The following is a 23,654-nucleotide window of genomic DNA, read 5'->3' as shown; positions in this document are numbered from 1 at the left end:
AGCACAGTATTAACTGGCTTTTAAGACAGAGAAACAGAGCAAAGTAGAAGGCTAAGACCAGCACCGTTATGTTTAGGCATAAGGATTAGGTAGCATTTTCTGTCTATGAGAGTTTCTGAGAATTGGAGAAAAGCTTGATTGTCCAGTTCTCCTCCATGAGGAGGCACATCCTGGGACTTAGATGCAGTCATTCATCCCAATAGCATCTGAATGTATTTTCTGTTAACCCTGTGCTGAGAGTATATTTGTGTCTAAGCAGTTCATATAACAAGTGGTTCACGATTCTGGTGTTGGAGATTTTTTTTTTCTTGTTCTATATTTCCTAAGAAAACCCGTTATGTGTATATATGCCAATACTGTTCAATGCCATGATAAACTGGAAAAGAGTGAAAAATGTATTGTCTGCAGAGAAATGCAAGACTGGAATGACAGTGCCCTTATGGATCAGTAGCATTTTTATGGGAAATTTCACATTTGCAAATGAATGAATTTCTTATCAACTTTCTTTTGCTGAGCAAAAGAGGAAAAGTTCAAAAAAACCTCTTTACTTGACTTGGTTACCCTTCAAAACAAACAAAGCAACTTCTGTTGCTTCTGTGTTGTCACAATCCTATTAAGAAATATAGAATAGCCACAGCACTGAAAGTCTTGAGCTCAACAAAGGTTATATACATCAGTAACCTATAAGAGTGCTGACAAAATCTATTGTTACAGAACTGCATCCTCAAAATGCAATGCTCTCTTCTGAACTCATGCTATATTACATTTAACATTTGAATTGGACATGAACATGTGTCTGAAATGTTCTCCTTCCTTTTGATACTTGCTGGATTCTGTCCGATACTGCAAAAGAAGAACTTGGGTTTTTCTTGAAAGAGAACTCAAATGTTTACACTTTCTCAATATATCACTTTAGAAAGAGGAGATGTCTCTGATGAAATTTAGTTCTGTAGTCATTCTCTTTCCTGCATTACATGGAATTCATGTAAATGTTTCAACATTTGGTCTGGAGAGGTCAGCTGTTTCATCTGATGCATTTTGTCACTGTAAACAGCAGTGTTGGAATGAGGCTGAATGTGTTTTAAGTCACCATAGAAATTGATATTTGAGTATATATCAACAGAATAAACAGTCTATTGACAGAATATAAGTGAGTAGACAAATACAGTGATTGTGGACGAGAAAAACTAACCTTTTTTGTAGGGATTAGCAAGTTAGTGGTGTTGCCCCCACCTTCTGTGTGGGGAAATGGAGAGAAAGCAAAATAATGGTGCTCCATCACAAGATAAGTGGATAAGTGCTTTTTTTTTTTTTTTTTTTTCCCTTTTACGTGGATTTCAGAAAGCAGCCATGATTTCCTATATGAGATTGTTTCAGCTGAAATAAGCATTTTTTATTATTTACAATGGAAAAGTCCTCATGTAAAATTCTACTTGCAGAAGTGTACAAGAGTAGAGGACTGGAGCATTTCTGGAAAGCTGGCATCTTAAAATAGGAAACTCCTCAGTTACTGACTGCTCAGTAGTCTGCTCTTGGCTACACAGTCCTTGTTGGACAGTCCACATGAGAAAATATTCCTGCGATTCTCTATGACTAAGAGATAAGTATTTTCCTAATTCATGAAGCGCTTTATAAGCCATTGTTTGCAGACCTGAACCAAGTTTATTGAGCCTATCAGTCAGACACTTTACTAACTTTGTTGCTCATACTCAGTGCTCTGGCCATATCTCTTTATCAGTACAAGTCACAATCTTGTTGACTCACAGGAAATTCAGGTGCAGCAATTGCATGACAACATATTGACACCTTTTATTAACACCTGACAAACCCTGATTTCATACAAATATCTCTATGATTTTAGCTATAGCAACATGTTCATGTCCCATGTAAGCCTATCTTTTGCTTTTTAATTTACTGGGTCGGTACCTCAAGGGGATTTTTAAGCACCCAGTATCTCCCATTCTTTCAGAATAAATAGTTTTAAGAGTCAGATGAATGAACAGAATTTCAGAAGTTGGTTTGTATGGCATGCCTAAGACACTTTCAGACTGTTCAAGACTCTTAGAAACTCTATATACAATGACTGATAGTAGATCATCCTAAAAAGTGTTTCCAGTTTGCATCAGCTACTTCTGCTGTTTCTAAGAGCTACCTCTGCTTTCTGTAAAGAACTTCTTGCTTCTGTTTTTTGCTAGTGTGTGATGGTATTTTCACGCTTCTGTTCTCAGGGTCTGATGTAGACTTTTTGGTCTCGACTCATCTTGTACTTTTGCACCTACTCATCATGAGGGGAATCACAGAAGATCAGTAGTTTACTTTGTCTAATGTATTTGACTTTTTTTTTTTTTTTCCCCCTTCTAGAATGTTATCTTTTTCCTTCCAAAAATACCTACTCAGGCTTTTCTACTTATGACGAAGACTTTTGCCTGGTTTGCTATTTGAATTGACTTTTGCTCAAAGTGAATCAGATTTCTTAATAATTTGCATTCTCAGGAAACTTACAGCACACAAATTGAGGTCAGTCACTTCATCATTTGCTATTGAAATGTTGATATAATTTTGAATCTTTTCATAAAATCCAGATATATTTCATTAAAATAGAAAATCATTAGAATCTGTGAACGCTGCAGCAAAATCACTGGCTTGACTTCAGGAAGGCAACAGCGATCCACTATTTGAGGACTGTAGTCTTCATACAGTAGTGTACATACCTAAATGCATGTAGGATTTCATGTACTGTTGAAAATCACAAAATACTGAGTCCATGCTGCCAAGACTTCTTTCCCTTTCTTCCCTCATGCACAGGAATCCTTACTGCCTCCCATGAAAAATATCCAGGGAAAATAATAAAGTAGGACATATATACGAGGCATTTTGCAGTTTTCCCTGTATATGCAATAACAACAATTTTTTGTACATCCTAGTGATAATTGCAAACAATAGAAATAACTTTTTCCTAAATCATTTGTTAAAAGATTCGAGACTAGGACTGTAAGGATTATTTAGGAAACTGAGCTGAACATCTAACATGACATACAAACAGCCTGTATGCATCTCATGAAAATTTCTTGCTAGTTGATATTTTTGATATAAATCTCAAGATTCTTAAAACTGCTATACAGATGGGTAGAGTCACATGGCATCCAGCAAATGGAAACATTATGCCACCAAAAGTTCCAGTGGAAGCTGCCTGTTGGCCCAGGCACTTTTGTTTACAGGCTTTGCGATCCCAGCCCTTGAGGTATTGGAAAAAAAGAGGAAGTAATGGGTGTGACACTGTTCTTGTCCATCGCAAGGAGATTGTACTGATTTAAGTGCCTTTAACATTTCCATTGACTTGCATAGAATCCAGATGGGATTTGATTAAGGTGATTGTGTTAATTGCACTTACTTATAGAAAGTGATCATTTTCAAAGCTGGCTTTTTGTTTGAGTATATATGGATGATCACAAACCAAATCTTTCTGCAAGTGACAAACTTGGGCTTTTTCACTGTCTGTCCTAATACTTCTGGAGTTAAATTTCACAGTTTTTAGGAGATGTATCTGAGATATGCATTTCACAAGTTTGATTTTTTAATTAATTTATTTAATTTTTTCAGTACTTTGTAGTATACTTTGCAATGATCCTAAAAGTGCTGTGGTTGCCATCTCCCTATTGAAAATGTACTTGTGGCCTGGTTCCTCTTGTGTTTTTACTGAGACACTCACACTGGGATTGGCATGCTCACAAAGTTAGATGTTTCTGCCAATCTTTGATTCAAATAAGTAGCTTTCTTCAGTTTTTGTTCATGATTTAATTATCATTCAGCAGTTAATTGGGTTGTGTAAGTGGCTGGTCACAGATTCATCCAGTACTTTGTTAGGACAGTGGTTATTCCAAAATAACACAACTATCACTGCTTTTAAATCTTGCATATTCTGCAGACCATGGGAATGCAGATATTACCATATCTCATTAACCTTTTTTTTTTTCTCTGTGTGTGTATGAAAATCACAAGTATTCAATAATAGTGTTTTACTCATGTTTCTAACTTCAAAGCTGTGTATAAAAGTTGCATCTGTATTTTTAGTCTGAGGAATCTAAATCTGTTGTGTGTCATTAAAATATCTGTTACACTGGAGATTTCAGTGCTCCACTTTGAGTCACCAGTGAGGTCTTGATCAAGTCAAATGGATTACTGGACAATATTTCAATCGATACGCATTTAAGAACTAGGTACCCTCATTAATTGTTTAAAATTGTGCTGTTATTTTGTAAGGTGTTTCCTTGCGAATTCATACAAGAAACTTAGTCTAAAAAAAATTAGGTGTTTTTTCAAGCTTTTCCGAAACATTTGAGTGGGGATGTGAAAGAAAGTGCATATGAGTTTGCATTGTGAGGAAGCTGAATGCTGGTTATGGACTGACAAGGACTCCTGTTTGTCCTTTGACATCTTACTTTGTAAGGCTTATTCTAAGAAGCCTTGTTCCTATCAGCGTGTCTACCAGGCTAATATTATCTTTACATTATCTGACTAGCTTTCAGAGCTTTTTAAAAAGATTCTTGAGGTTCCGTTAGCTGATGTTTTCTTATGAAGGTGCCTTGTTCAAGGTAGTGATATGACTTTTTATTCAGTGTCTTTTTTTTCTTCTTTTCAGTTTTGATCATTGATTGCTTTTCTGTAATGAACTTGTAAAAAATGCTGGGAATATTTTTAGAGGTTTTCACAGGGGATTTTTTATATATTTTTTTTAAAGTTCAGAACATACCAAGAAATCAGAGTTTTTTAAATGCTGGGTGACTAGTTGGCTCAACTCCCTACTGCTGTTTTTTGTTAACTAGTGTGCTGCAAGTTGATAGAGTTTAAAATCTACCACTTAATTGTAGTTGTTGATCTTATGTCTGATTTTGTATGAATCCTTTATCTAAATAACCACAGAACTATAATCAGGCTTCCCGTGACTTCTCAAAGCTTAGATGGAGGATGACTGCAAAACTTGTAAGAACATGGTAAAATAACAATGTAAGAGTTCTTTGCTCTTACAGTGTTCTTTATCAGTCAATCTCAAACTGTTTTGTTAGGGAGGTTAGTTGCAAACTGAGGCAAAGAGTAATGAATTGGTGAATCTGCATTATACCAGCAGGTAAATGACAGAGCATAAGGCACTTTGAGCTCCAGGCTTAGTATCTGTCTGTGGAGCAACACAGCTTTTCACCTGCTTTTATCCCAAATGACAAAACAATTTGCTTTCAGTCAAAAAACTGAATATCAGACTCCAACTATTAATCACCAGCTTTCGTTTCCTGCTCATTTCGTCACCTGCATTGCGTGGAACCAGTCCCAACTGATTCACTTTGCAGTCCTTGTTATTCAGCCTTTGGGGTTAGACTGCTTATTGTACAGCCTGAAGCACTGCTGGTATGACAACGATGATCATGTTTTCATCATATCCAGGGGGGCATATCTGATAACTGTCTAATTCCAAGACTATGATTTCACTGCCTGCAATTTTTCCAAAGAGGTGCTGCACAGCTGTACCATGTTCTAATGGAATCTGAAGGCTTTCAACCCACTGCTGGGTAAAGCTATTGCAAAAAGAGTAATATTAATGTCAGCAGCAAGGAAGTTTATCGTAAGTGATGACACTGTATAGGCTCAGTCAGGATGTTTATCAGAGCAACTGTTGCCAAGGAGATGAAGCAAGTTTGGAAGATGCATTAGCAAACTTTCTTTCTGCAGCAAATGCTGAGGAACTAAACATATTTCTTGTACTTGTATTCTGAATGCTTTATTTAATAATAGTCTCACTCCCCTACTTTATGAAGGTTAATTGGTAGTCAGGGAAACTATCATATTAAGATACCGACGATCTCTCTATATCAGCAAACAGACAGTGATTTTGATGGCCCATAGGTATAAATAGAGAGAAGAACAACTTAGAGGGAAGACAAGAACTTGAGCTCTGTTCTACATGCTTTTTGGAGTGGGCACTGACTGAAGTAGCACAGAAACATGAGGGAAATTATTAATATTTGGTAGAGAAAGGAGATCATCCTACTGCAGCTCACCCTTTTGTTTCTGTTGTCCGTATCCCTGCCCCATCTCTCCTTCGTACTTTCATTTTAGAGTCTAACCTGAGTCCACTTGGCTCATAGGGTAAGCATGGCTAAGTCATGGCTTTTTACGTAGTTAACTATAAACAGGGATGTAAGGAAGCTACAATCTTATTTGCCTTTTCAGCCAAAATTACTACGTTCCCAAATATAACTGCATAGTAAGAACAGCTTTGGCATAACTTCAAAGAAAGGTCTGATATTTTAGCTCTGAATCTATGGAGGCATCTTCACTTTCTTGTCACCACACCCAGCTATTAAGAAAATGCTGTTTCTATTTACAGCAGGCAGCCCTCACAGCATGCAGGTAATTCCTTTTCAAGTGTGTTCCTGGACTGTGCTGCCTTTAAAAAGCCAGCTGTGCTGAGGTTTTCTTTCTGAATATTAGCGATCTGTTAAAGATGCAGCTGTGATTTTTTTCTCATGAAAATTTTCAAGATTCAGAAATGTCTGTTAGATCGCACTGACTGAAGTGCTATGAAGCTATGGCATGCAAAGGAGGGCTATGAAGATGAGGGATGGTCTGAAGGGCAAGGTGTATGAGGAGCAGCTGAGCCGGGAGTTGGACTTGATGATCCTTATGGGTCCCTTCCACCTAGAGATATTCAATGAATTTCCTATGCCAAACTGAAATAAAATAAGAAATCAAAAATAATTCTAGAAGGAAATGTTGGACTGGGTTCCTTAAACTGTCAACCTATATTGAAACCCAGTAGGCAATTAAATTAATTAATTTTTGAAATTGTTTTGCTTTCATCTTAGCTTATGCAAACTGTTTGATTGTAGCTTCCTTACATTCCTGTTTGTTTCAAAACGAGAGAGATTTAAACCGAAGAACAAAACTTTTCACAGATTCACAGATTATCTCGAGTTGGAAGGGACCCATGAGGATCACTGAGCTTTATGTATCCACAAGGAATACTTAGAAAACAGAAGATATGGTTGATTACCACTGTATCTGGAAATATATTTCTTGTAAATCACTTGAAGTTTCACAACTTGGCAGGACACAAAGGAAGGTGTTTCATCTGCCAACTCCCAAGAATCTGTAAATTACTTTCACCTTGTGCCAGCCATTATTTGGAGAGGTCTTGCATATGATGTAGGTGGCTTATGTCCAGGTTTTTTTTCTCTACTTTCTGTAGAGAATGGGGACTAGAAGAGCAAGAAACACAAATGGGAGAAAATAAAAACATCACCCATCCACACTACATGACAAATGACTTGCTTGATCCTTGGCACTTTTTTGTTGTGATGGTAAAGCTCTACAACCTCACACAATTATGCTTGCTTAACTCACGTGGATTCTGCAGGATTTGACTTCTAAATTTTTGTCAGCATGTAGTCATGCCAGTTTAGAGTCAGATTTTCCCAGTACAACTTTCCTTTCCCCATCAAGCCCTGAGGGATTCAGGTGTAGGTGTGTTTTAACGATGTCGACACGTGTCTATTAGTGAATAGGGCTGGGACTAATGAATCATTTTACATAACCAAATGAACAGCTATCCAGTGGTTTCCAGCAGTACTGACCTGGGCTTTAGTCCAACTTCTGACATCAAGGTGGAAGTTTCTGCATGCTCTTACAGTTGCCTGGGCTGTGAATTGGTTTAGTGAATGGATTTACTAACAGACTCTAAAGAAATGGTGGAATAATCAGCAAATAATCAAGTCATTCAGGCCAGCATGTATAGTGATGTATTTGGTGATCAGTGAACAATATTTTTATATGTTCAAGTTCTCACAGGTGTCAAAATGATGGTAATTGTGCTTTCTTAGTATTTCTGCAGACACAATGTCTTGGCTTCTGAAATGTTTCATGAACTCATCCCACATGAGTTTTGTATTCAGCATTATGATTTAGCCATTAGGTAGTTTTCCCAGTAACATTTAAAAAGCAAACACTAACTGGAGATAGATCTGAACCTGAAACCAAGGTCTGTCTCATTCACACCTATACAGATCTTAGGACTTCTATCATCCATTTTCTAGATTTGCTTTGAGGGGAAGATTAATTACCAGGAGCTCCTTTTAAAAGGATTTTGATGTTTACAAAATGCCACTTTTCTCTTATTCATTAAAACGGGCACTAATATTAATAGTGTAGTTAACAGTAGTAAGCAAGTACTAAATAATCTATACAATTAAATAATCTATGATTATAAGGAAACATTTACCCATTTATATCTGCCTAGAGACTGAAATCAGCTTAAGAAACTTAGAACAGATCTCTTATAAGCTAAGAGTAAAAGCAACATAAGCAAACAGAGAATGATATTGTCTGCAACTTTAATAACCTAGTTCTGTCCCTGTTTCAGAACCAGTTTATCACATCATGGTGGCCAGTCAATCATCTTGAACCACAAACCTAAGAGGAAAATCCCCCTGAGAACAGTGTACTAACATTTCCTTGTTGTTGCCATGTAATCATGCACACAGTGGTTTTACCAAGAAATCTATTAACAACCTGATGTTCTTCTACAGGTTTTCTGTAAAGTGGAACAAGGTTTTCACAAGTCTTTCACTTCATTTTTTTATTTTATTTATTTTTTTTGATGAATCTCTGCGGTGGTTAAGAACCCTTTATATATATGTATATATATATGTATATGAGATATCATCCTTCCTGAGAATGAAACCACTAGTTTTTCTTCTGCATAAAAAATCTTTCTGGAAAAGTTATTGTACTGGGAAAAAGTTACTTACTCACTGTGAGTAAGGGTTGCAGAACCAGGATGGAAATGGGATTGCACCTGGCTTCTTATGGTGACAGCTTCTGATGAGTCTCTGGTATTAATAGATGGGGTGTAGTTCACAATTTCATGACGGGACAGTGCTTTTTAGTCTATCTCAACTAGTTATATCACAACAGTGGGGTCTAGCTAGCAAATTCTCTGGAGAACAAGGATAGTAATCTGGGTTGAAAATCAGTATTTAAGCTTGGTTTAGATACAGGATTGGTAATAGCTTTGAAGAAATTGCAGCTGTTTTCTGAGTATCTACTCATGACCAAAAAAAAAAAAAAAAAAAAAGGGGGGGGGGGGGAAGAGGGAGAGAGAGGCAGAGCAGCAGAAGTTGCAAGAAAGGAAGGGAGAAATGACTTGTGTTAATGTTTTCCATGCTTATAAAATTTAGTACAAGCTTAAGGGCATTCCATGACTTTGAGTTGAGTCACCCAAGTCTCATGGTCTGGATGAGATTAATGATCATGACGATTCAGGCATGTTTAGTCCATTTTCCTTTCTTAAGAGCTGTTATTAAACAATGTTGTCTTTCAGCAGCAGCAGATCATGTGGGTGTCATGGACAGATCATGGTCTGTCAGCCCTTGAAGACTGTCATGCTATAGGAAGGGACAGCAGGGAAGGTTTGGGTGCCGACTGTGATTCTGCTCTGAATCCAGTCTCAATCAGCTCCTTCAAAATGGATGTGTTGAGGGGATCAGTAACAGTCTGGCAAGCAGTGTGGGGACATAATATAAGAACTCTGGAGTTTGATTTCCAGGTTCCCTGGCTAACTGCATAGTTCTGGTCAGTGTGCTCTGCATCTGTATTTTGCCATATTTAAAATGTGGAAATTACTGCCTTCACAGAGAAGATGCTGGGTTTACGCAGTGTGTTGAGACTATAAAACATTATGTGAGTTTTAGGCATCACTGTTATCCTTTTTTCACACTCACCACTTCTAAAACAGAAGTGCCTGTACTGCATAAGTGTTTCAGACACTTCTAATAGCAGGTTTAGAAGATATAGTCAAAATAAGAACAAACAAAACTATCAGTCTTAACATTATTTTAGGGCAAAGTGCCAGCTAAGAGAATGGCCTCAAAACCAGTTTTGCAAATGAGATTGCTACATGTGTCCCTGGTGTTTCCTGGCCAGCCACGTGATCTCATACACTGCATGAATATAGCTTCCTGGGAGCCTCTGTCCTTCCGCAGTGCAGATGTTCAGCACATGTGCACTGCGCCTGGTGCTTCCCAGACGTGTCCTGGTGTGCAGGATGTACACTGTTGGGCCAAGCTCAGCATTTCCATGGAAAACAGACATGTGCAGAGCTGTACCCTACAAGTGGTTCTATTAAGCTGATTTGTGTAAGTAAACCTGTATATCCTCAGCAGTTGGAGGTTAGGGAACTGACTGCCTTAAAATGTGATTCCAATAGTGACTGGATTTCTGGGTGGTAACAGCAACTGTATTATAATGTTTAAAAGCTATAAATAGACTGAAGTTTGATGACAACTGAATCAAATTCCCTTTAAACAAAAGTGATCTTCACTTAATATTTCAGCAAATGTATTATCAGCTGCAGGATTCAAATGCAATCCAAAACAAGGGGATGTGGAAATCTGCCTTCGTAGCAGAAGTTCTTCAGATATGAAACTGAAGTTGTTGGAAGAAATGTTGATGTTCCAGAAAAACCTAGTTCCAAAATCACTGAATTTGTGACTTTTAATTAACTAATACCTCTTTGTTATATGACCTCGAAATGAATATTATCTAGGGCTCCTCAGAGTATACTTATTTACTAAGGAACATTGACCTGTCATGTTCTACAGGGGAGAGAGAAGCATGAAGGGAAAAGTAAAGAGAAGATCTACCTGAGTCATTTATGCTTAGTATAGCTGCTCATTAGACAACTTCCCATATAATGTCAGGTTTTAAATCAGGAACATTTGGAAACAAAAGTCACTTAGGCAGCAGCTGTGACAGCAGCTCCATAATATAGTTGAAGCCATGAGCCACAACCTTCTGCTCAGTGTAGCTCTTAGTCGCACTGTCATAAGAAATCATCTGTTGACATCTACAACATGAATGCCTGTTGAGTACATTTGTGACTTATAGGCACATTGCATTGCTGGCTTTTGAGCATGTGGTGCTGAGGCCTCTGTTGCTGAGACAATTTTTTTATGTTGATCTACTGGTTTCTCCTCAGACTGGGAAACTCAGTCTTGTGAAATATTAAGTCTTCCAGAGAAAAAAAGTACATTTGTTAGGGTCCTCTTCCTTCTGTACCAGCTCTTCATTGTTGCCTTAAAAGACCTCTCATTACATAGCTGTCATCAGAGAAAGTTTAATAAAACTGTTCTTCTCTGGAAGACATTTTGAGAGAGCATGTTAGACTTGCAGACATTTTGTAAAACTAAAATGTGTGCCACCTTGGTATTTTTTGATTACAAGTTATTAAAACTATTAATAACTGTAATCAAGAAGATGTTATGTAATCTGTATCGATTTTGTGCTCATGAAGTGCTTTTCTTCAGTCTATATAATTGTGTGGGAATGGAGTGGGAAAGATGTTTTTAACATCCTTTTCTGTGGAAACAAGATCCAAGTATTGATAAGGCTTAATTCTATTACCTACACTAAAAGTGTTTAAGATTGGATGCACAGCTGTTTGCGCTCATTTGGATGAGTAGCCACCAATACTATTGGATGCTACTTATCTTGTGAATGGTCGTTGTCTTCTGATATGTTGTACAGTCTGGATCTAATCTGCTGTTTCGTCTTCTTGACTGTTTCCTGTGATTATTTCCTGTTACCTGCAGACAGGAGCGTTCCCTACAGTGAATATACAGGACCAGTGAGCAGATACACTGTAGATACAATAACCTCAGTTTGCCAGTGAACAAAAGCAAGGGAAGAAAGAGTGTACATCTTGATTACTATCGTTTGCTTTCACATCTTAGCTTTAGACAAAGATAGACCATCAAGCAAAAATGTTGTTAGGAAAGTTGCTGGTTGTTCACATCGAATGTGTCAATGAAAAAGTGCATGAATTGCATTTGAGATGTTTTGGGAAAGCAGCTGTTGTATGGCATCTTCTGTTTCAAATAGATTGAGCAAACACCCATTTTTAGTAATTGGAGGTGACTGGTCCATTTTTCCTTTTCTTGCACATGGAACTCCCATTGTGATTAAGATAAAAATGATTCATACTCCTCTATCTGTTAGGAATATCAGGCTACTCCTATTAAGCATGCTCTGCAGTTGTCATTCTAGTCTGGAGTTCCTACCACACTTTTCTCTTGAGGGAAAGGTGGGGCGGGAACAAAGTTATTTCACGTTGCTTTGAAGCATCCTGATCATTCCATGTTTTCTATATCCAAGTTATTATTATTTAAACTCTTCCTTCACAGTTTTTGCTAAAATAATTTTATTATTATTATTATTATTATTATTATTATTATTATTATTATTTTAAAAAAGGACAACAAACAGATGTTCATATTTCTTCTCATTTTACTCAGGCACAGACTTTGCTCTGATTATACAGTCTTTTCACTCTTTAGCTGTTGCACTTGTGCAGGCAGCATCTTTCCAATAGGAAGGAGCGGATGGTGATCTCCTCAGTGCCTCCAATCCTTTTGCCTTTCATTCATTGTCTGTAGTGGCTTGAATGAGGTGCTCCCCTACCGTAGGCTTTGCATATACTGCTTATTTAGGGTGAAGGCCAAGAAATGAATTGCACAATAGAGCTATAGCACCCATGATACTTTTGTGTGCTTATTAATTACTTTAATTCTCATACTGCTTGCATTCTAAAGATACTTCCATGTGCAAACTTGCACAGTAATATTTAAAATCAACCTAATACACTTCTTCTACTAAAGAAACTTACTGAAGTGTATATTGAAATTCTAACATGGATTGACAGTAACATGTTTGTATTCAAGAGTGAGTACAGAGTGCAGCACGAGAAAATCTTCTAAAATGAAGGGAAATGCTGTCAAAACTGAGGAACGAGGAGCAAGAAGTTGGTTCATGTGTTCTCATACATTATGTATGGCTAAGGTTTCTCTTGTCTGCTAGCAGAATAGGAAGAGCTTAAAGCTTGCCTTTTGGGGAGTATTTAACAACATTATGTTGTTCTAGTTCAGAATGTCTGTGCAGCTCTCTTTAGTTTCATATCAGGTAGATCCCAGTGCAATCTCTTGGCTTTAATAGGGCCACAGTGAGATAAGTAAGAAACCTTATGATCATAAAATTTCTGATTATGCTATAATTTCATCTTGAAACAATTCTGCTTTGAAACATATTTTCAAATATGTTTGAATATTAATTGATTTTTGCAGTAATGTGATCTCAAAGACTTTCACAACATATTTGTATCTTCTGCATTGTTATTGTTGATGACAAAACATGATGTATTGGTGGACTAGAATTTTTGGGTTTTTTTGTAAAGCTTGCCATGCGTCTGAGCCCAAAAAAGGAAAATATGGAGAAGGTGATTTAATGTAAAATGCTAGATTTCTTTCTAAATGAATTGCTAGCTCATGTTTGCTGCTGGCTTGAATTGGAAGTGCTATACTTGAAAATTGATTTCAGGCCTTCAATAATTTGTAATTTTCTTTCAATCACAGAATTCAATGTAAGTTGCAGATATGGAGGAGTGTTTCACGTGGAGAAAAATGGCCGCTACAGTCTCACACGAACTGAAGCAATTGAGCTCTGTAGAGCTCTCAATAGTACCTTGGCAACACTGGAACAATTTGAAAGAGCTCATCAACTTGGATTTGAAACATGCAGGTAAAGAAATTTGGGGGGAAAATTATATATTATGACAAGGCCATCCATAGTGTAATAATTACAGTTGTTTTCATATAGTTGCTAATTAGATGACCATATCATTCCTGAAGTAATTTATATTATGTGATGAGCAAACCATCTTTCTGCATTTGTCCTATAATATGTAAGACTTCGACTGCATATTCTTTATTACCTACTGTCTTGAAGAAATAATGACCTCCTACAGATAAAATATAAAGATAATAGAAGATTGAGAGCACAACAAACCATTAAGTATGATGTTGAGATAAAATCATACTGAGTCACTGGCTAATTGGTAAAAAACTACATATAAAATATTTGTGATATTTAATGACCTGATGTGACCTGATGTACAGCCAGTGGTACATATAGTATAAGGAAGTCTTTCCTGGCAGTCAACACAAAGAACATCACATAGTATTGCTGGGGATAAATTACTGACTTAAAGTGAATGACTGGTGACAGTGCTGGTACATTCTTAAAATTTGTGAGTAGAGAAGTTTCAGAAAAGAGCCATAATATATTTTAAAATAATAATAATAATGATAGCATATAATATCTAAAATATGTGTGGAATGGTGAGTAAGCTGAGTCAACAGACCATAAGAAAAGGTAATTAACGGATTAAACATTGTCAACATCATAGGATCAGTTGGAAGTAGAGGTGAAGTAGTTTATAATTCTGCCTACAACAGAAGTTTAGAATTGCAGTTAATTCTGTACATTATACATGCAACAGGAATAGGGCACACAGATTAAAAACTGCTAAGCTATGACATTTATTCCTCCTGATGACTGTACATATTAAGAAGTAAAGCAAAAACCGAAACAAAACCGCAGTTTCATTACTATTCTTTCACCCCTTCAAGCTAAATACATTGGAATGCTTCAGGTGTTACAGGATTGCAAAATAGTACCAATGCACTGTGCATTATGATGCATTATTATGCTCTGTTAACCAGTCTTCACTGAAATATGCAAGCTCTGTACACAATTGCCACATTTTTCCACTGTAAGAAACAGTAGGAATGTGTGGATGAATGTCTGGTGTATGTGAATATTTTACTAAGGTATCTGCATAGTAGAAACTTGTGTGCTCCTTGCAGTCGTTCTCTAAATTTGATAGAGTACTATAATATTGAGATCCAAACATTTCTGTGTGAAATGGACCACATAGTATGTTATGTTTAAAGTAATATAAAACGTAGGGGAAAAGAAGCCAGACTGTAATGTCAGGTGATACATTCTCTCACTGAATAAAAAGCTCACTTAGCTTTCTAGTCCTTCATTTTCACTGCCTTGCTGTGGAACCAAGCACCTCAGCTAGTGAAATCCTCAGTTAAAATTGCTTTCGCTGTAGACATTATATTACATGGACTGGAGACTGATGTAGCTATATGTGAGAAAGAAACATTCCCTGTACACAACAGTTGTGCATAAATGCATACACTGTTTTTTAAGATGAAAATAATGGCTTAGTTGTATCTTCTTCATGTTTGAGGTATCTTGAGCATTTATGTTATCTGCCGTTGCATATTATATGATGTGCGTTCCTCTGTACTTCACAGGTATGGTTTTATAGTGGGGCATATTGTTATCCCACGAATCAATCCATATCATCTTTGTGCAGCAAATCATACAGGTGTTTACAAACTTTCAGCAAATACAACTGGCCGGTATGATGCGTATTGTTACAATGAAACAGGTACGTAAGTGTCTTTATGATGTTTTATATACAAATTAAATAACCATGGAGTTTAATTCTTGTTTAACGCACTAGAATGAGGTCTTCTATATTAAATAGAACCTATTTCTCAACTGAGAAATACATTTTGTCAGCCTCCAGGAGTCCATCTATACTATCAGCACTTAAAAATCTCTTTGTTATTACGTACAATTTTAGAAATTTTCTGGGAAGTTTTCTGGATTGTCAGATAAAAGATAAAATCAAACATCACCATCTTCTACTCTGTCTAAAAGCACAATGATTAGAAGAGGATCAAGTGATTTTTAGGAGTATAAGGAAAGCATTCCAGTAGGTTATTTTTTATGTCTTTCAATCTAACTAGTAGTGGTATATACAATAATTTTTCTCAGTTTCCTTAAATTAATATCTTCTATTTTCCTTCTTTTTCAGAATCAAGGAGCAAAGCATGCGAGCCAATTGAAAGAATCGATACTTCTTTCTTCAGTAATCAGAGTGAAATAGGTATTGTACTTATCAGAAAGCCTTGCCATTGGTTTATTTATTTATTTATTTTTCATTTTTTAGAATCTGACTATCTTTTTTCCACATAAACAATTGTTATTTTTAAAAATCAAGCCAACCAAGAAAAAGAAGTATAGATATACTGTGGGTAGTTAAAACGATTAATCATTCATCTTCCTATAAATCGTATGGGGCTTAGTTTGTCTCAGGGTGTTAGGAGGCATCTTTTATTTGACATTTTGGACAACAGAGCTGCTTATGTTTATTTGACCTATAGGTGTTTGTTTAGGACGACAGCCTTTCATGTCCTAGTTCTAAAATTCTTATTGACTTCACAGAAGCCAAGATCTTCTGTTCAAACACAAACTGATTTGATCAAAATATCAAAATATTTGAATTGAAGTAGCCACTATGTTTGACATTTACGTATATTGAAACAGTAAGACATTGCACATCATTAAGCGATGATCTAGATAGACTGGATGAGATGAAAAAACCAAACAGTTTATTTTTACATTTTTGTTGTTGTAATACGTAGTTGTCATAATTGTAATACAGCTAAGTCAGCTGCCCTGTTTACTCTTTCCAACAGTTATTGACAATGAGGATGGCTCGCGTTATAATGCAGATGGCACACGTCATAGTGGAGACTCCTCAACCTCAGGTGTGGATGATGAAAATTTAGGTAGCGGATCAATACATGACACAACTCCAGGGGATACCTCTATCAGGAGATCAAGTCCTTCATATTATGGAAGTGTTACTCCTATCTCACATATGCCTGATCATTCTTCTGGAGGAGGTGAAAAAGACTTTCCTGTGCAACAACATGGTAAGGACAATAGGATGCAACTATATCCTTTTTATAAAAACGGTGTGAAAAATTACATTGCAAGGTAAATGATATCATGAGTGAAAGGGAAGCACTGTCTCTAATTTATATCACTGGGAAGTAAAAAGAAAAACAAACAAACAAAAACAAAATAAAACCCAGAAACTTACTGAATTTCTAAAGATTTTTTTCTGTCTGCATGGGAGTACAAAGCAGCCATTCATGTACCTAGTTTCCCACATGGAAACATCAACATCTTCCCAGGGTGTTGAGAATGGATGATCCTAGGAATTTGCTAATGTTCTTGATAAAATATTGATTTCAGTTGAAGATAGGTTAGTGAGCCTATGCTTATGAATACCTAGAGATAGAATAATTCACCTGTTCTCTAATAGAGTGGATTGATATTAAGTAATAAAAGGAGTGGTATACAGTACAAGTGATTTATCTTTGCACAAATACTGGAGTTTTTTAAAACATCTTGCTACAGCATATTCACAACACATAGAATGATAGAAGTGTCAAATTAATATGTAATACCTTCTTCCTTTAGGTGGGAGAACCAAACTCTAATTTCTTGAAGCGTTACCAAATACAAATACCATAATCATTTCTAGGGCACTCAGCAGGGTGGAAAATCAATGAATCAATGCACCTTGCCTGCATTTGGCTTTCTTGTGAAGGGTGCTGTGTACTTGATTTTATTTTTTATGTTGCTTATGTACTGGAAATGATCAAAGGTCTAAAATACCATCTCCCATTGAGCCTAAGGAAAACAAATATACCCTAAGTACAGTGATATTTACTTTGTGCCCACTGGCCAAAGGCTTTCTATCAAATCGCTGATCGATAGAATCGATGGATGCCAGTAGTCTGCATCATTATTCACCATTAATCCTGACATTTAAAAAAAATATAAACTAAAAATTGGGCAGAAGCATTATAAAATAGCTTTCCATTGATGGTATATTAATGGAATCTTCTACTTGTTTTTCCATGTGATTCACATCATAAATGGTAAATCCTAACATTTTCTTCCTGTGAAATAATGACCAGAGCCATTCTCCCAGGCATGTGCCATGTAGTTTAATTGCTTGCCATGACAGTTCTTATGAGCTCTGCTTACTTATAGTTTAGTTCTTTAGACTAAAGCTCAGAATACTTCCCAATAAAGAGGGAAGTTCAAATAACATCACTTGTTGCTCTAGATTTCCTGTGCAGATGACACACGCATGTACAATTAGGGCTTTAATCACATGAGAAAATAACTGATAGATTGTTCATTATCACTGTAATATATATAACTTTTGGAATTATTTATTCTGATATCATCTTTGCTACGTTACTAAAATATTTGAGTCGTGTGAAGAACCTATTCTGTATCTTTCCTCTCTTCAGTAAATGAAGAAACAAAGTTTTCAATATAAAATGCTTGTAGTAGTTGTGAATGAGTTACACCTCAGCTAATAAAATAGTAATGATTCATCCATTTCATGCAGATGATGAAATTTACCCTACATCAACTGATATCTCAGCAACAGCTACTGATTTCCACAAAGAAGATGATGTACAGCATCCTGCAAGTACTAGTAAGATTTATGCATTATAATAACTACATCGATTAATTATTGAATTAAAACTGCTTTCTTTTTTCCAGCAGTGCATTCTGGTAAGTGGTGAAATACAGGTTTTGTCTAACTTCAGAAAAACCCCAAAAGACACTACTTTCTGGACTGATTACATCAAAAATAGAGAGTGAGATTATTTTTTCGCTTATTTAAAGAGACAAGGAGAACCAGGACACTTGCTTTTTCTTTCCTTCTGTGAGGAAAAAGATTTTTTTCATCCATATATATTAGGACACTCTTGTGCTGTGGTGAATTTTCCTTATGTTTGCTGAAAAATCTCATTACACAAAAAAGGCTTTTTGTCCATTCTTTGGCTGATTAGATAGGAAAGCACATCTGCATTGATATTTTACATATGGAAGGAAGCTATAAGTCCACATTCATCACTCAAGTAAATATGTTCCTAACATTTGCTGTGGAGAAAAGGTAGGCATGACTACGGCATGTCAGATGACCATTCAAGGAAAAGTTGAAATAAATGTGGGCATGAATAATAGTTATACTTCTACTGAACGTTTGCTACAAAATGCACTGTGCTTTAGTTCACCCAAAGTAACTGGTGAAATCAAGAACCAAAAATGATTCCATCATGCTGGAACAAGAACAACAACAAAACAAACAACAACTAGCACCTCTGGTTTAAGAAAGTGAATTCAGATATTTCCAGAAATAATAACACTTAAGTACAAATCAGATGATGGTTAATCAGTGTATTTGTCATTTGACATCTTTCATATTATCTCCCACAACACAAATTCTACTAGCAGATTTCCTCTCTTAACTGACATACTGGGGACTCATTTCTTGAGGGATACTGTAGACAGAAGCTAAATCTATCTTGTTCAACAGTTAGCAATGTAAGTGATCTTAAATGATGGTGTCAGGAAAAATCTTTCCTCTATTAAATCATGCGTTAATTCCTTGGTATAATTTGAAGCTTGATATGTACCAAAGCTCTGTAGCTCTATACTTCAGTTATTTTCTTGTTGATAATTTTCATCATTTTGATCATAGTTCCATCCCAAAGCCCCAGATATCTAATTTTTTGTTACTCAATTGCTCAGAGACCAGATTTTATAATGTCCAGATTTCCTGATCTTAAAAAAGGCAAGCCATCCACTCCTCTTGCCCTGAAATGCCCAAAACTCAGTTTGCATGTATTTTCAATTTACTGAGTTTGAATTTTATATCTAAAATTTGCCTCTCAAATCTGTGAGAATACCTTTCTTATTAAATGAGCTTTTATGGCTTGAAGTAGAAGAGAATTCTTAAGTTTTTAGATTAGCAAAATACAACCTGATCATGCTGGTTGAGTATTTTGATTTTAGACGGATATATCTTCAGACCTCTTGGTTTTCATGAAGCCATACAGGCACTCTGCCTGCAACACTTCTCTCACATCTTCATTCAAAGCTGTTTTCCCAATAGTCTTTTTTCAGTCTTTTTAAATAGAAAACCTCAGTCATCTGTAGTTGGGTCAAATAGTTCATTGCATAATTTGTATCCAGATGCAGCCCACAGGGTCAAGTGAGAGAGACAGATTTCCACTGAAAGTGTCTGGTAGTGCAGGAATTCCATATCTTCTTATAAATGCTCACTGAGGACACGTGTTAGCACACTATTATGTCAGGAAACAAAAGTCATAATGACTGAATTTTAGCAGGACTGGCATTTCCAGAAGCCAGCATTGAAAATATTTCCTTCACTAATATTGCATTCAGATTTATGCTCTTCTGTATTCTAGCTACTTCTGTCAAATTATTTCCTCCTATGAATTTGTGGCAATGAACAAATATGGAAAACAAAAAAGTAGATTCATAGCACTTACACTGCTATATCACTATTTGTGAAATTTTGTATTTGTGAACTATTTGTGTAGTATTTCTTAATTATTCACGGATAAAGAGAAGCTTTCTCCTGAATGTAATTACATGCTTTTGAAGTATTTTTTGCTCATCATCACAACAAAATTCTACCATAATACAGTGATCTGTTTCTACATTTAGAGAGTGAAGGTAACATGTATCACAATACTAGTACTCTAAAAAATCCATCAGATTTGACTTCAGTGTTCATTGTCTTAATCTAGTCTTCTTCATGACAGCTATACAGAAAACGCATACAGAAAGCATAAAGGGACTTATTCAACTTTAAATTGTTGGAAATGCTATCAGCTTTTAGACCATTTGTAATCCGTTTCTGTGTATGTATGTGCATATAACAATAACCCTTCTTATTAGTTAAATTCCTGGGTATTTGTGATAACTTTGCACAGGATTCTTACTGAGAAGTTATATCTAACTTGAAGCATTAGTGGAATTTTCAATGTAATCATGTGTAATTCTGTATACATAAAATTGAAACATGACTATGAATGAAGTTTAAGAATTCTATTCTAACCAAAATATCCATACTCATTTAGAGTGTACCTGTTGAAAATTGGTAACAATTGTGATTTTAAGTGCTGAGGGTTTTTATGCATCACTGATGTACCTGTTTTTATTTTGGAGATTGAGCACTATAATCCTTTATTTCTGTTATAAGAGTCAGAGTAGTATTAAATACAAGGAGTAGTAAGTAAGCACAAGAAGAGAAAATAATTATTCAGTCAGGGACAGCTTATCAGAAAGGCACAGTTTGTTGTTTTGCTACCATAATGGCTACTCTTTGTAAAATTGCAGTTTTTAAGTCCGTATACTTTGTAGTTAACAGAAAAGAAAACATAAATACTGTAAACTGAAGAATATCAGTCTATCCTACATGATTAGAACTTTGACTGCTAGGTCTTGCAATTTTCAACTCTTTTATATATTGCACAAAAATAGATCTAAACTAATATCTGAAAGGTCAGTCCTCTTGGTACCTCTCTGAAGTAATTTTTCTTTCTTAAGAGTACACAATAACACTTTTTCTATGAGATGTAGAAGATGGTTTAAATGTGATTAAAATATTACCTATGAGATATTGGTCAGAATAAAAGTAACATCCAGGGAGATATTTTGAAGCAGATTTTGGTTTCCTTTGTTAAATGTTTGCAAACTGAGGCATAGTTCTTCTAAGCTCTGTCGTTGCATTTATTGCTGAATAATGTTATTAGGATGGAGAATGGCTAAGCAGTAAGATGGATTTCTTGAGGGATTTCATTCTTGGTGTACGTGTTTTTATTAGCTTTACATGCTTTTTGTCAAAAAGTAGTGTATTTCACACAGTGTACATATTTTAGAACTGGTAATGTAATCTTATACTTCAGCAGAATGATGCAAACTTTACTTTCCCTAAAATGATTGGATATTTTTGCTATTGGAGGAATGTAATGATACCCCAGGTTCATACATTCCCTTTGTGTTCACATCTATCTCAGTGGCATGAGCATGCTCAGGGTGCTGGTGCTGGTGGACTTAGCTTTGCTGGAGAAAGTAAGCCTCTCAAGAAATAACAAGTTCTTGGTTCAATGAACCATGTCCTAACAGCTCCAGATCCTCATCGTGACAACCTGGAGAAAACCACCACCCAGTCTTGGTGGAATCCGTTTTCGGACCAGTGGTGGTGGTCATATCTCAGAGAGAAGACCCAAGAACCCACGCAGGCAACAAGGGGTAAAGAATGTGCTAAGTGCTAAACTGGTGCTTTTTTCAAGGGCTAAATGACCAGTATGCCAAGGCAGCAAGCTTCAGAAATGTTAATTGGAGGGTGTTTATGGTGGGCAGTATGTATTGCTTCTTTTCTCAGTAATGTTTCTGGAGAGGAAAAATAAAAGAATCATAGAATCATTAAGGTTGGAAAAGACCTCAAAGCTCATCTAGTCTGCCTTGAACCCATCATCACCATGCCCATTGAATCATGTCCCAAAGTGCCACATCTACATGATTCTTGAACCCCTCCATGGAATGTGACTCCATCACTTTCCTGGGCAGCCTCTTCCATTGCATCACCACTCGCCTGAAAAGATTTTTTTTTTGTTTTTTGTTTTTTTTTTTTTTGTTCATAACATCTGGACTGAATATCCCCTGATTCAAACTGAGGCCATTGCTTTTTTTTCTATGAAAGTACCACATTCTTCCCCTGTGGTAGTATGTATGGTAGCAAAAGAGCACTTGTACACATTATTCATGAACTACATATCTGAGAGGGTTGAACATGTGAGATATTCTGTAAAGGCTGTATTAGAGTATTTAATTTTCTATCTCAAAGGCCATTTAGAAGGAGATTACGTTAATGAGAAAGAATTGTAGAAGAAATGAAGAATGTATTTTCATGGCAGTACACTATACTTATTCTGATTTAATAACACAGATGCCCATTTGTGCTGTGATATTTATTGGACGCAGAAACGTACCTAACAACATTGGGGTAGCTTCAGTAGGGATGTGGTAGGATAATGAATGTCTTGTGGGAGGAAGGACCACCAGGAGATACAGACTAAGGCAAGCATGGTGTGGTTTGGTCTTCTCTGTGACTGTGGGATGCATGCTGGGGAGACAGCAAAGATTAAGAGCTGTCAGCAAGAGACCTTTCTAGTTCAGGCTTCATGGCACCTTTAACATCACCACAGCAGATGTGACCTCGAGCGGCAATGGTTCAGATGACGAAGACTCTTCAGAGGAGATGATTTACTCAACGGTGTTTCCAGGATGGGAAATAAGTGTAGCCAAGAATGAGTATGCTCCCAGTACTAGTAAGGAACTTCCTCTCTCTTTGGATACATTGCTCTTGTTGTGGTTTTAAGTTTGCTTGCTCATCATTCCGTTTTCTGTGCAGTCTTCCCATCCTTTGCCATAGGAACATTTGTTAAAGGTGTAGCTGCTGTTTCAGTCAGCTCTTGTTTCAGGTAACCCTCCCGTACCAAAGAACAAGTTTATTTAGAGCTTGTGAGGTCCTGATCTCTAGGAGGGCCTTCTTCCAATGCTCCTAAAATTTATATCTCCTTTCCATATGAACTGGATTTCCAAGATTCCCATGAGTGACACTTTGTCCTGGGGAATAATTCTTTTCTGGAAGGAACTTCCAGCCTCTTTATATGTAGCTCCATTAATTATGTTTGCATACATGCATATATTTGTCTTGTATGGCACAGTAAAGGAAAAGGGGGTAAAGTCCTATAATTTCTTTATATGGAAATCTGTTTCCACCCTTAAATGTCTGTCACAATCAATGGTTTAGTACTGTCTGAAATGCCATGTTCTGAGAAAATCCTGTGTGGTGGTAATGTAATAGAAAAGAAGTTGCAATTTCCAAATTTGTTGATGCAAAACTCAATGGTGTTTCTGTTGTGGAGCTGGCTGTCAGCAGCTGACTGATGGGAGTGCATGTGTTTTGTTCAGAATGGCCGTAGTTCTAAGCCCAG

At 36.4% G+C, this 23,654-nt stretch overlaps 1 protein-coding gene across 1 annotated transcript in view; it reads left to right on the top strand.

Moving 5' to 3' along the window:
* CD44 (CD44 molecule (IN blood group)) overlaps positions 1-23,654 on the top strand; it is a 54,392-nt gene that overhangs the window by 7,950 nt on the left and 22,788 nt on the right. The window contains exons 2-8 of the mRNA XM_072338177.1: positions 13,455-13,620; positions 15,210-15,346; positions 15,779-15,850; positions 16,443-16,682; positions 18,182-18,271; positions 21,781-21,906; positions 22,863-22,985. Coding sequence (XP_072194278.1) covers positions 13,455-13,620; positions 15,210-15,346; positions 15,779-15,850; positions 16,443-16,682; positions 18,182-18,271; positions 21,781-21,906; positions 22,863-22,985 — 954 coding nt within the window. The remainder of the gene's footprint in view (positions 1-13,454; positions 13,621-15,209; positions 15,347-15,778; positions 15,851-16,442; positions 16,683-18,181; positions 18,272-21,780; positions 21,907-22,862; positions 22,986-23,654) is intronic.

Source organism: Excalfactoria chinensis, chromosome 5 (genome assembly GCF_039878825.1).
Source record: "Excalfactoria chinensis isolate bCotChi1 chromosome 5, bCotChi1.hap2, whole genome shotgun sequence".
NCBI lineage: Eukaryota > Metazoa > Chordata > Aves > Galliformes > Phasianidae > Excalfactoria > Excalfactoria chinensis.
Note: the sequence above shows the minus strand (reverse complement) of the source record. Positions and strands in the feature narration are given on the sequence as shown.